We start from the raw sequence: 13,444 nt of genomic DNA, 5'->3' as shown, positions 1-13,444 counted from the left end.
AGCTGCCTGGGCTGAGCTTTCTGGGCATTTTTGAAAGGGCTGGTGTGCAGACCCGTTGGCCTTCATATGACATAGACATTACACTTCACTGACTTAACCTGTAGTCTGTTAATGCAGCTACTTCACTGCTGATAGCTCAGGCCATTTGTTCTCATGTCAATCAACTTGCAACAAGTAAAAGGGGACTGCAGTTTTCACAACAGTGCATTAGACCTTCAAAGGCAGATCTAAAATGATCATTTTTTATGACCACATCTGCAGACGGACAGTATACAGGAAAATATTTCTTAGGGAGTATTTCAGTGAGTCAATGCTAACACAGAATACAATCTGTTCCTCCTCTTAAATTATATGTTTTAATGGAATACAAAAGCAGAAAAGGAAACAGAAGCCGCAGGGCATCTGCCTCCATTCTATCTCTTATATCTTGGCTCGCCAACAGGAGTCTCCCCAGAGGCTTTTGACACTGCATTAAAGGTGCTGATTGCTCTCATAAATGCTGATGGGGTGAGGTGTAAAACATTTGTTGGTTTACCTTTACCGCAGAGGAGAGAGGAGGCATAAGAAAATGGCCTTTTAAGGCCCAACCATGGTCTGTTAGCCTGGTAGCTTAAAGACATGGACAGCATCGGAAATTGCAGAAATATTATATAAAATAATATAGATATGGACTCAAGTAATTGCACCTAAAGTTGAGTTAGGTTAAGGACCTGCTGTGCTGTATTCAAGTTCTATGAAAGTACATATAACAAATATAAGTAAGTCATTCTACTTGTCCGTACAGTATGTGTCAGCCCTCGGATGGCTCTGTATCACAGGAGCTGGATGACACTGTTTGTGTTCGTGTGTGGACGTGCAAGCGTGCATGCCTTCGAGCGTTCCCAGCAGCAGCGCTCAGGCCTGAGGTGTGTGTCAGCTCTCCTCAGCCCCTTGTTTGGTGAATTCCTTCGCTCACAGCCTGAGACCAACATGATTTACCGCCAAACTCAGGTGCAGACTGATTGCAGCGACGACCATATATTAACTAAAAGTCCGGGAAAAATGTTTGTAAAAAAAACTTTCTTTTAGGAAGCCAGACATTCCACTCAGATGGGACGAGCTTCAAAGAATACACGTCTTTATTACCGGATCATAATATTCCACTCTGAATGAAATGCAAAACCTGATATTTTCATGCAGCAGAATAACAACTACTGCCTTTTGATTTCACCTTTTTAATTTGTGTAAGAGGTGCAATGTATCACTTTCAGCTAAACAAAAGTAAAATAAATGGCAATAGTTAATATATTTGTTAGTGGTAATATCTTTCGTTAATGTACCTAGATGGTGCTCAATAAGAATTCAGAAGATATCTATTGCCTCAACACGGCTCTCAACATCCAAATGGGTAAGCAGGTGGCTAGAAGCTAACAGTTCTAACAGTTTCTTTTTAAAAGTTTCTGTGCTACTATAGAATCATGGGGGACTCTGTGAAGAGGGCATGCTTCCTATGCAGATATGAAGGACTCATAAGGAAAACACAATAATTCTTAGTTTCAGGTGAAAATACACTAATAACATCCTGGTTATAAATATTATCCTCTATTTCTGCTAAATGATCCCTCGAAATTCACACACTCTCCCTTTAACTGCACCAGCATGTACGAGTAAAATTAGTGTAATTATAAAATTAGCGGCCTCTTAGTCCAGTTTTAAATATAGTATCTTAGTTACTAACTACAGACTCTACAAAGTGAATTGGAACTATCCCTCTGTGGGAAATTGATGCCAACTGGCAGCCCGTTTATTGTAATTGATGATGTGTGGTTGGAAGATCCCATCCAACGGCAATGATGACAGAAGTGACTACCCCCAACCAGACCCTTGCCGCTGGATGTGCCCAACGTGCTGTAAAGCATGCTGGGAGCATTCCTCAGATGTGCCCTCATGTCGAGCCAGCTCTGCCAGGAATGGGTTTTTATTTTGCACAAAAACAAAGTCTGCTTGGTGGAGAAGGAGAGAGGGAGAGAGATAACGGGGGGAACCAGGTGACGTAGACTGCTCGTCTTAACACATGCCCCCCAGAAACACACATAAAGAATGCATGCACCCACAAGCAAAGATATGCACACACTCAGAAAACCATAAACCACTCACACATACGTCATCTGTCTTCTTTTTTTATATACACGGGTCTTGTTTAGTTGGGGAACGGGGCCAGGACATTGCTGAGTAATGACTTACTGCAGGGCAAAGATGGTCTAGATGTGGTCCAATTAGCGCTGTGTTTAGAACCACACATATTTCCCCGATGTGCCCTGTATTACGCTGTGTATACAAGCACCAACTAGGCATCCTGTTACGATATACAGTCTGATCCCAGTTCCCTGGGAATGTGCAAAACCAGGCCATGAAAAACCTGTTTTGTATTGAAATGAAGAGCCAGGAGTCATACGTAAGTGTTTCTTATGCGTTTTACGTGATGATCCAGCATTACCAACTGTGTATAAATATTACATGAACCCTAAGGGGGCTCTACAAAAGACTGGATGTCATGGTCAACTTTTTTTCCTGCAGGCATCCACAGCCAAAGATAGAATGAGTTAAGTGCTGGGTGCATTTCTTCCATCTCATTTGAAACGATTAATGATCCAAATTGCAACCCAACCACCACTGCTCCATTAATTGACAGAGCTTTTATTAGACAATTACTTAAAAGGAGGCATTTCGTTATTGATTTCTGAAGCAGAGCAACCACTGCAGATTTTTCTAAAAACCCTCTTAAAGGAATCTTCAAGCTCAACACTTTTTTTCTTTTACTTTATATTTCAGTAACTTGTAGTTTGTGCATGTTTATGTCCTTGTTTTTAAGCATTGTCCATTTTGGAAATTGCTATTTTACACAAATGGAAGTTAACTCATTTCATACTGCTAATTTTTCATTCTTTATCCAAGACTCTATTTGCGAACACACTTGTGATTTATATGGTTAAAATAATCGGGCCTGTCAGTTCACATTGCCGAATTACAAGTAAACAGTGGCTTGTAAACTGCAGTTTAATGCAGTCATCTTACAAAGTGAGGTGTTGCAGTGGCAGAATAATCCCAGCCCTATTCACTATGACCTATTATCATAATGGACTACTATGCACGCTAGGCTGTATTTAACCGTCTCCAGTGTTTCAACCAGTGTTAGAAAAGTCCAGTATGAAGAAACATCGGTCCAGACTGTGGTCACCCTCAGACTTCTGAGTGATGTCAGGCTCTACAGACTTTAGTAACAGCTGGTGATGAATTGCTGCAATCTTCCTCCTTATACACATCAACCCTTGCATTTTGGGGTCATTTGAGATGTTTCTTCCAGTAAACAGCAATGCTGTTACTTGGAAGAGACTTTTCACGGTGAGGTTATTAAGCCCCACCCACTAGTGCTTTAGTAATACCTTGCTTATCTGTCCAACTATAAGAGACTGTCCTCAGCAGAAAAACAACAGCATTGGTTGTTTGTTCAAATCTCTAAAATGACCCATGTTTTACTGACAAGGACTTTTTGTGGGTGCAAATTATGACGGTTGTCTCTCAGTTGCAAAGGCGGAGCAGTATGACGTTGGTTCAGACACAATGTCATAGGTGGTTTTCTGTACAGTGAGACTTATTCCCAGCAGTGGGTTTCTTTTAGCCACAACAACAACCTTCCCCTGAAGTAAGAGACACATCTTTAGCCATGTAAGCAGCAAGGCTTTAGGAATGGCAATGTCGGTTGACCACTTTGGTCCAGTTTGAATTATTCACAGTGGAGAGGATGTATCCTACTGACTTTCTGTAGCGCCACCATGACGTTGCCATTTGTGATTTTGAGTGAATTGGCTTGACAACTAATGGTCGCTTTACCAAGATATTAGGTACAAATAGTCAGATCCTTCAAAGGACAAATTGTGATAATATTAATGATTCCTTAACTTTTCAACTTGTGCCCATCATCGCATGAAAGTTCTAATTTGGTTAATTTATCGAATACCTGCGAAATTTAGGGCAGATTTGTGTTAAGAGCTAGTTGTCAAATGTTAGAATGCTAACGCACAAAGAGCGAAGGGCTTTGAACCACATTTGACACAGTGGCTAAAATGTGAAATTACCACTTCCAGGTCCGTCACGTGATGCCATGGAAGTCCAAAGAGTATTTTTCTCTTAGACTTACATTGAAAGGGACGCCTGTAATACATTAACAACTCTTGAATAGTCCTTATTATGTACAATAGTCCTTATAACAGAAAATGTACTTCCTTTGTTAATGTGATTGAGCCCAAGACTAAGGGCTGAAAGGCGTGTGAACGTAAAGTCAGTGCGCTTGCTCTATGAGCCACCTGGATTCAGAAGATCACATCTCGAAAGTCAAGTTTTTTAGCTTTTTGCGCCACTGAGCAACTTTCATAGGGAGGGACCCCGCCTCTAACTCTGTATCCAGTTCTCTTTATACATGATCAGAAGATAATCTGACACAGACATACAACCTACTTTGTCCTTTGGGTTATTAACTACATTACATACATATGGTCTATTGTTATAAGTAATGAGTTATTGAATAATATACAAAACATCTCAGATTTCACAGGCATGAGAAGTTCAGCCAGGCAGGAGAAATAAAAAAAATATTGCAGTGATGAAGTACAGTAGTCTAGATAAGCCTTGCACAATTCCCTTCTCACTTTTTTTTCGAGGTTATTTACATGATTCTTACCATATTGGGACATATGCAGAGTTGAATTATTAAGAGTGGAGGAAGAAAAGCGATTATAGTAGTAGGTGTGTGTGCGTGAGTAGACCCTGTCCACACACACACACACACACACACACACACACACACACACACACACACACACACACACACACACACACACACACACACACACACACACACACACACACACACACACACACACACACACACACACACACACACACACACACACACACACTCCAGGAGTAAAAATACTTGGCAGATTCCTTTAGAGAGTCCCTCCTCTCTCACATGTTGCGGAAGGCCTTCGGTTACATAACAGAGTGAGCGTTCAGGTCCGTATCAGTAGGAGCAGGGACAGGCTGAGAAACACAGAGGAGGCTGAGGTGGTTTAGGGTCACGGACGGCTCAGGGTTTTTTTTTCCCACAGTGAGGACCGTCCACTCCACTCTCCTCTGTCCTAAGGGATCCCTGGTATTTTAGAAGCCCCCCCTTCGCCTCTACCTCATGGGGGGTGGGAACGGGAACAAGCATACACACTCCAGCCCGAACCCTAACCCGGGACACACACAGGCCCACACAGCCCCTCCTCCCTCAGCACCATGTTTACATTTCTGGGACATGGCTGTGTGAACGCTGCGGATGAAGGACCATGGAACATGAGAGAGGAACAGCTGTGTGTGTGTGTGAATGTGTGAATGTGTGTGTGAGAGAGAGAGTGTGGGTGATGAAGTAGTAGAGCTGGGCCTAGGACTTTTAAAATGTTTCATGCTGTTATGAATAGGTCCACATTTTGACAGAGATTTTACAAAATTCTGTTAGCAAAATGAATGAATGTTTTGTTACAATTTAAGTAGGAGATAGGTTGATTGATTATTTTATTTATTTTTTAGTTGTTTGTTTGTATGTTGTAATGTCAATATCAGAAACATTTCTTATGAATATAGTGGTATTGATTTCCACTGTTTACCTGGCCCTAGGTGATGGTGTTACTCATGGAGGGACATGTGTACTTGTCAATAATCTGCATATGTGTATGTCACCAATTTTTGCATGAGGGAGAAGAAAGCCAAATGTTTGGATTGTTTATACTGAAAACTACAGCCTTTCCAGGTGACCTCTCATATCTGAACATCGCTTTTTCAACATTACATTTTGGATCTTTCAAACCGAGCAGGAATTGGCTCTGGGGTGACTTCAGCTCTTGTGAAGCAGGATTGCCTTTTTAGGCAGCCACTAGAAGGGAAAACATTGTTTTAAGGTTCTTGCCAAACAGCTGCGCTTTTACTTTGAAGGCAAACAAACACATTCACAGTTTTCACCCAAACTCAGGAAGCTCTGCTGAAGTAATGAGCATTAGGTATTCTTTACATTTACATTCAGCTTCTTCAGTGGCATAACAGTTACAATGTCGGAATTAATGTTACTTTGAAGAACTGAGACTTCAGGTGAACCATCATTATGTCAACTAGTGTCAAGGCCTGCAGTTTTTGTTTGTCACCACTAGGAGGCACTGTTGAACATGTCAGTCTGTGTCGCCCACTGTGATGGCTTGTGTTTGACCCAAAGGGGCAAATCAAAATCCCAGCACATAATGACAATCAGAGGTACTATTTTAAAGTTGATTCAGTTTATTTTCTTGTTACAAGAAACCAGAACTGTTATAACCCCAGTCAGAGGATTACAACATGATCAGAATGTATGAGCAAACAAAAACTCTTTTGAGACTGATCCAGAGTCAATCACAACTTTAAGTGGCATCTCAGGAGAACAAAACTATTTTTAAGGATTTTTTAACTTTTTCTCAGCCTGCACTGTCTTGGGAATTTTAATGACGGCATGCATTATATATGAGTTTTCTTTTTTTCCGTTTTTTGGAATGCATTTCCATCCCTGCAAATTAGTCCCATTGATAGTGATTTAGTGCAACAATGGCTTGCTCATTTTACTTTTTCAACCTTTATGTCATTACCGGTGAGGAATACTGCACCATTTACATCAAGGCATGTATAAGGCCGCTGCTAAGCTCTCAGAGTGAGTGAATGTCCAAAATGCAGAGAGTAAACATAGGAGTAGAGCTTGTGCATAGCTGCTCTGTTGCCAGTACAGATGGTGTGTGTGTGTGTGTGTTTTTATGTTTCCAAAGAATTGTCCTTAATATGCATGGGACCGTTCAGGGTAGAAGGTGGTAGGTGCTGGGGAGAGGAAAGGATTAGTGGCACTTGACGCACACCCTCGGTCTGACTAACACACACACACACACACACACACACACACACACACACACATATACTGTATATAGACACACATGATTATACTCTGGAAACAACAACGTAGCATCCCGTGTGTGGTTTATGACACCCAACAGGCACACAAACACACACACAATTGTGTACATATACAGTGAAGTTATGACAGTTATTGCATGCTCAGCTCACCGACTGAACGTAAACACTGAGTCGTTCCAACAGTCACAATCGATGCTGTCTGCCTCCTCTCACAGAGAAATACTCCCTCTCTCCTCCCTCGTCTCGAACCCACACTCATGCACCCAAAGCGGTGATTTTAACCGCTCCGTCTTCCACACTGAGCCCGCTGTGCCGAGCTAAATGGGCTGTGTCTCGAGCTCTAAAGATGCACAGCTGTATATTTAGCCCTGGGTCATTTCCCCTAGAGGCCCTGCCTTGGGCTACGTTTATCCCCGCCACTCAGAGGGGGGGAAACTGCCAGCATGCTAGCTACCTCTGCCTTCCTAAAGGAGCGGGCTATAATTTGGTGAACTGGTCAAAGGAGCCACTGTGCTCATGTGAAAGGAAGCACATGCTACGGCGTTGGAAGAGATAAAGAGCTGTGGGTGAAAAGTCACACTCTGCTATGATGTGCTTAGAGACAGACACGTGGCTTTGTCGATGCTCTCTCATCATCCGGATGTTTTCACAGCACTTGAACATGAATAACAAACCCAACTCAGACCTTTTTCATGAAATTATAGCTTGACTGAGAATAAGCTGTGGATTGTATTCTTGAAGGGACTATATGTGCAGTCTGAAAGAGTAATACAGGAAAATAATTCCACTTTATCAAGACTTTGATCTTATTTTTGTAGGTTTGGCTGTCATTTTTTGGGGTAATAAAACATTATGCTTACCAGCTTAGATTGGGAATTCTAGTGGCATCACTAAAAAGAAGTGAGATTGAGATGAAACAGTAGAGATAAGGCAGGCTGTAAACAAACAATTATGTTAGCTAAAATAATTTGTACAGTGATCATTGTTTATTTTTTACATTATTTGTATCCTTAATGTGTTTTTGATTATTTATTTTTCTATTGACTTTTTTTTATTGATTTTTAAATTTGATTTACATTTTTTTAGTCACGCAAGTTTTTTGTAATTTTTCTTTATATTAGTTTTTTTCAATGAGAAGCTCTCTGGGCTGCATGTTTTGCATGAAAGGTGCTATATTAATAAATTAATTTAGCTAAGTCATTATCTAGTTATCACCCACAGACTTAATAGCTATGTTCCTATTACTTTTGCAACCAGCTAGCTACCATGCTAGTACAACAAGAGCAAAACCAAAAACATTTTTGGTGCAGATAAAAGGTCTAGTGGTGTAATATCCAAACAGTTGACTTACTTTTATTTTAATTTTGGTTTTGATGTAGTGGTTGTAATCTCTGCAAAGATGATCTGCGATGGAAAAGGTTGAGTCTACTCGCTTTGTAACCTGCCTGATTGTCCGACTTCTCCTGTTTCTTGCTTTGTTTGATTTCAATGAAGGGAAGTCTCTATGTCCCCAAATCAGATTTTTATCATTAGTATCCATCAATAAGAACGCTTTCTCCACCCACGTTCATTCATTCTGAGCTATAGAGCTAAAATACTGACCTTGTTTTCCTTAAAAGCAAAATGTTATTATACTGTTTGCCTATTATTATGCCTGTTATTATTTTGCTACCACATGGGAGATCAACAGCCTGTATTTAGCTCCTCTCATGTGAACAAATGCAATATGATGCTCATCTGACTTGGCCCAAGGAGGTGGCATGGCTCTGAGCTAGGGACAGGCTGAGGAGCCAGAAAACCAGAGTATCTGCAATGGATAAATATGTTTTAGCCTTTTAAGTTGATTACTGTCTAATAAATATCCAAAGATGCAGAAATAAGTGCTTACGTACATATTTAGAGCACTGGAAATGCCAGGTTTGTGTTTCCAGTCTCCCTGCATGTATTCCAAAGCACCTGACTACAGAACAATGATTTTGTTCCTCATTTTTTACTCTCACATCTTGTGTAATTATGTTTGAAGACCATAATGGAGTCTGCAACAATCTGCCTTGAAGTGGTGTGGCGGACAAATGCTGTTGTATGACAAAAAAGTACATTATTTTCATTTTAAGACCATTGTATGCCACTGATATAATGATAATATAATAACATGACAATATAAGTACATCCTTTATATATATATATATATATATATATATATATATATATATATATATATATATATATATGTATATATAATAATAAATAAAATGGCTCTCTGGCTCTTTTAACAAATAAAGAACAATGCCTAAGTTTATTAAGGTAAGGGACCCTGCTCGTATCATAAGTTCATAACTTAAAAAGATAGAGGGCTCTCTGTTCACTTCTCTACATCGACAAAACAGTTTGCTGTTAGTCACCAGGATTTATTTTCTTTTGACTCTGAACACAGCCCCGGGCCCTGGGAAGTGACCTCTTGTCCTTGAGTCTGAACGTCACCATGACACAGCAAATCCTCATCATTTGAGTCTATGAAGTAGTCTATAAAACGTTCTATAAAAGCCAAGATCCAATCCTGGCTTTGAAAAAAATATTTTGCATGGCTTGCAAGAATTCTTGATTTGAAAATGAAATGTCTTTGATACAATTACTTGCCTCAGTGCTGCAGTTCCCCCTCAAATGTTCCCTTTGATGAGGACTAAGAGAAACGGCAGACACTTCCTCTGTCTACTACTTAGCTAATACACAACTTCCCAGGCTTTCTCATGCTTTCTGAATTAGTTGCAAGCCCCATTGATGTTACTCATACATGTACATACGCACACACGCTCACTCCAGCCATCTGGCAGCAATTGTAACAAGCGGAAACGCACATGCTAGAATATATCAATGTGATATCTGGGTGTACACACATTAAGCTCTATTTGTGTGAGAATGCCTGCGGCTGTGAATTCTGACCTCCGAGCAAATCCACAGTCTGCATTTAGAGACTCCAACGTCGGTCTGGCAACTCTGTCTTCCACTTGTCTAATGTACAACAATAACACACAGTGACACACCCACCTAGAGAAAGCAGAGAGTCATGATCTGACATTAAGTACAAAGTCACCACTGTGTTGCCTTGGCATTGCATTATTAATTTAATCACCATTCCCTTTATTCTGTTTTAAAATTTTAAGTTGGTATGTCACTGAGACAGAATGATTCCAAAGTCTCTCTCTCTCTCTCTCTCTCTCTCTCTCTCGCTCTCTCTGTTACTGGTTGGTGGTTTGCTCTGGGCGTTCAGTCTATATTCTGGGGCCTTCACAGCCAGACTATAATTTACCCTTTGCGTTTACTGTTTATATTCCCCTGATGCTTTCTCGGGTTTTCGTATTTTTCCAATTAAGACACGTGGGATACGCAGACATAGTTCAGGTTTAGGAGTATTCTTTAGACATGTATGTAGCTCATATGGAGTATGCATCTCAATAAGGGTTTTTACTGCTCGCCTCCTGCCTGTATAAGGACAGCTCTTTTTGAAAAGTTATCATAGTTTGGGGAATATAAACCTGTACAAAACTTAATTACATTTTTGTATTTATTCATTCATTTTATCCAATATCTTTATCCAACTGATTTCAAATCAGAGTAAAGTAAACAAAGCCTCGAATTTGACCAAGCCCAAAATACAAACTTTCAGTACTTTTTACAATCTTATATGCTGTTTTTGGTTGATATTAAGAAGCCGTTGAGGTTCAATAACCCCTGTCACCTTTTGACAATCACTCAAATCTCTATATGACAACAAAGAATTCAGAAGTCAATGATATACTACACATATTGCTCTATACAAGGAAGATCTGCAGAGACAGGGATCGTCACAACAGACGATCCCTGTCCAACATATTCAGTTCTGCTGCAACGAAAAGGGACTCTAGTCATCTGCTGTCCTCTCTGCTACATATAGATATAACTGATGTTTATTTTTTAATACAGCTTGCACTGAATCTGTTATGCTAAGTAACATCTGTTCATGTGCGGTAGTCAGCGGTGAGCCAAGCCCACACATGCTCATGACATCATGGATCGCTCTGATGTTTTCTTCCTCTGCTCTCTGCCATGAACCCCTCTCCTTTACCTCCATCTCATCTCCCTCTATACCCTAAAGCCAGCCAGCCCTGACTCTACATCCACCTCCACCCACCCCTAACTGTCTTTCATTTCTCTGTTCTCTGTCTTTCTCCTTTTCTCTATCTCTCCGTGTCCCCTATTTTTTTCTCTCCTGTTCGGTCCTTGTTGGCCTGGCTCTCTCTCTCTCTGTCTCTCTCTCTCTATCCATAGCTGTATATGGCATTGGAAAAGAGAGTTCCACGGATGGACCTCTCTGGTCTTGGATAATGGAAGCAGACTTGTCTCTTTGTGTAAATATTTGCACAGAGGGATTATAGATGGTCCCACGCATTCAAGGTGGAGCCCCACTCTGCTCCAGGCCACATTAGGGCAAAGAATGGCGCTTGGAGTGTCGCTTGGACGTAGCACGAGAGTAGATGATGTGGCATGATACAACATGAGTTCTTGATGTATGAAGTATTGCAGGTATTAATTAAACTCATCTTTTCTCCTTATCTCTGTGTCTTTCTCTGAACAGGCACCGAGCAGTGACCTCCCTCTCAAACATGTAGACACCATGGTGAGTTTCAACCTGCTTCACACACTGTTTTTTCGCAGGTCCAACCATCTCTTTTGCTTAGATTACTGAGCTGAAGGAGCAGATTAGTCTGCCTCTATGACACTGGTTGACGGATCACCTGTTTGATGTAGGAGAGGTATTAATTGTGAGTGGATAGAGGCGTTCCAGCTGGCATGGAATGACAGCTTCGCTTCATTTACAGCAAATACACCTTATAACAACTGACACTCTTCTCAATTAGAGCAACTTTAGGTGTATACTTCATACATTACACAGTCTAAGAATCATTGTTTCATTTGTCCTCTGAAGTATGGGTGTCCACAGGAACTACGTTTTATGTACTGTTTGGACTGTCCTTGTTATAGTGCTAATCTAATTTACTGCCCAACTCGTGGAGTTTCCAACAAAAGCAAAGACACATCCAATATTCACATCAAAAACAAAGCCAGCTTTTTGTATGAGATGATGTCCAACTTATTAAACTGTCTTACTAGATCCCAAGTGTTAAAAAAGGAGGATGAGGGTTTTCTGAACTGGGAATCTAGCCAGACTGCTGATTCTGTTCCCATTAGACCTGATTTCAAAGGCCCGTCAGACACCGAGGCCATCACACTGTGTGATGAGCTGCTGATTATGTGAGCAGGAGGATTTGTCAGAGCAATGTTATGTTAAGTTATTTATCTGTGCCTCTTGGGTGCACACACACTTGCTGGACGGTCAAAGGTCAAGGTCAGCTGCAGAGTGCAAAATATCCACAAATTCATTAACAAACTCAGGTTTTGTAAAATCTTAATTCAAATTTCAGGGAGACATTTTGAATCCCAATTTTACAAAATGATACAAATCCATTAAACAAGATTTCTTTCACACATATCCGCCTATGACATTCATTTATGATTAATTTATACCTTAAACATGAGAGCAATGTTTAATTATTTTAATTATTTTTACAATTACTTAAATAATAGTTATGTTTGAAATAAAAACATTTTAAAGGGGGGTTGTTGGTAAATTGTTGCCATATGGCATCAATGCACAATTGGTAAAAGTCCTGTGAAATCATTTTTTTCTTATTTAATTAGATTTATTTAAATCCATTTCATTTAAGATCATTCATTTATTGTAATCATCATCAACACGTTTTTTCAATCAAATTCACAATACATTCTTCATTCTGAACCAATAAAGTTTCCAAACAGCAACAAATGCATTTAATAAAGGATTATCTTATCTTATCTTATTTACCTTTTTCCAAAAAACATATCACATCCAAGCTGGTTTAATGATGAACATTCAATGTGAACTTACAGCAGATGTTTGTTTTGAAAGAATTATGCCTTAATATTTGGAGGCCCTCAGATGTTGTTCATGGAAAAAGTACGTCTGTTATTCACAGTAAAATTTTTACCTTTTTACAACTAAACAATAAAACATGGAGTAATATTACTAATATATCTTTTAGTGAAATTGAACTAAAGTAATTGTTGCCATATGGCACCACCATGCAATACTGGTTGATGATGACCAATTCCTTACATTCTACAGTATCTGTGCATTGCAACAACAGCATAGTCCAGTTAGGGATAGATTGTGGTTATGGCAAATAAAATATGCTTCAGATAAGAGTAAGGTTAGGCAACTAAAACGATAATCGCTGGTCTTGTGAAGGGAGGGGATGTCTTTACTCCTGCATCAAAGTTGGATATGTTAAACCCCCATCCACCACTGAAACGTCCACACCCTTACTTTTTGCTGGATATGGGGGACACCCTTTTCTGCTCTGGG

At 40.1% G+C, this 13,444-nt stretch overlaps 1 protein-coding gene across 4 annotated transcripts in view; it reads left to right on the top strand.

Moving 5' to 3' along the window:
- tns1b (tensin 1b) overlaps positions 1-13,444 on the top strand; it is a 163,835-nt gene that overhangs the window by 89,505 nt on the left and 60,886 nt on the right. For all 4 annotated transcript variants that reach the window (XM_054614701.1, XM_054614700.1, XM_054614703.1 and 1 more), the window contains one exon: positions 11,618-11,659. In XM_054614701.1, the coding sequence (XP_054470676.1) occupies positions 11,618-11,659 (42 nt within the window). The remainder of the gene's footprint in view (positions 1-11,617; positions 11,660-13,444) is intronic.

The sequence above is a fragment of the Anoplopoma fimbria genome, chromosome 16 (assembly GCF_027596085.1).
Source record: "Anoplopoma fimbria isolate UVic2021 breed Golden Eagle Sablefish chromosome 16, Afim_UVic_2022, whole genome shotgun sequence".
Lineage (NCBI taxonomy): Eukaryota > Metazoa > Chordata > Actinopteri > Perciformes > Anoplopomatidae > Anoplopoma > Anoplopoma fimbria.
This window is presented reverse-complemented; position numbering and strand designations above follow the sequence as displayed.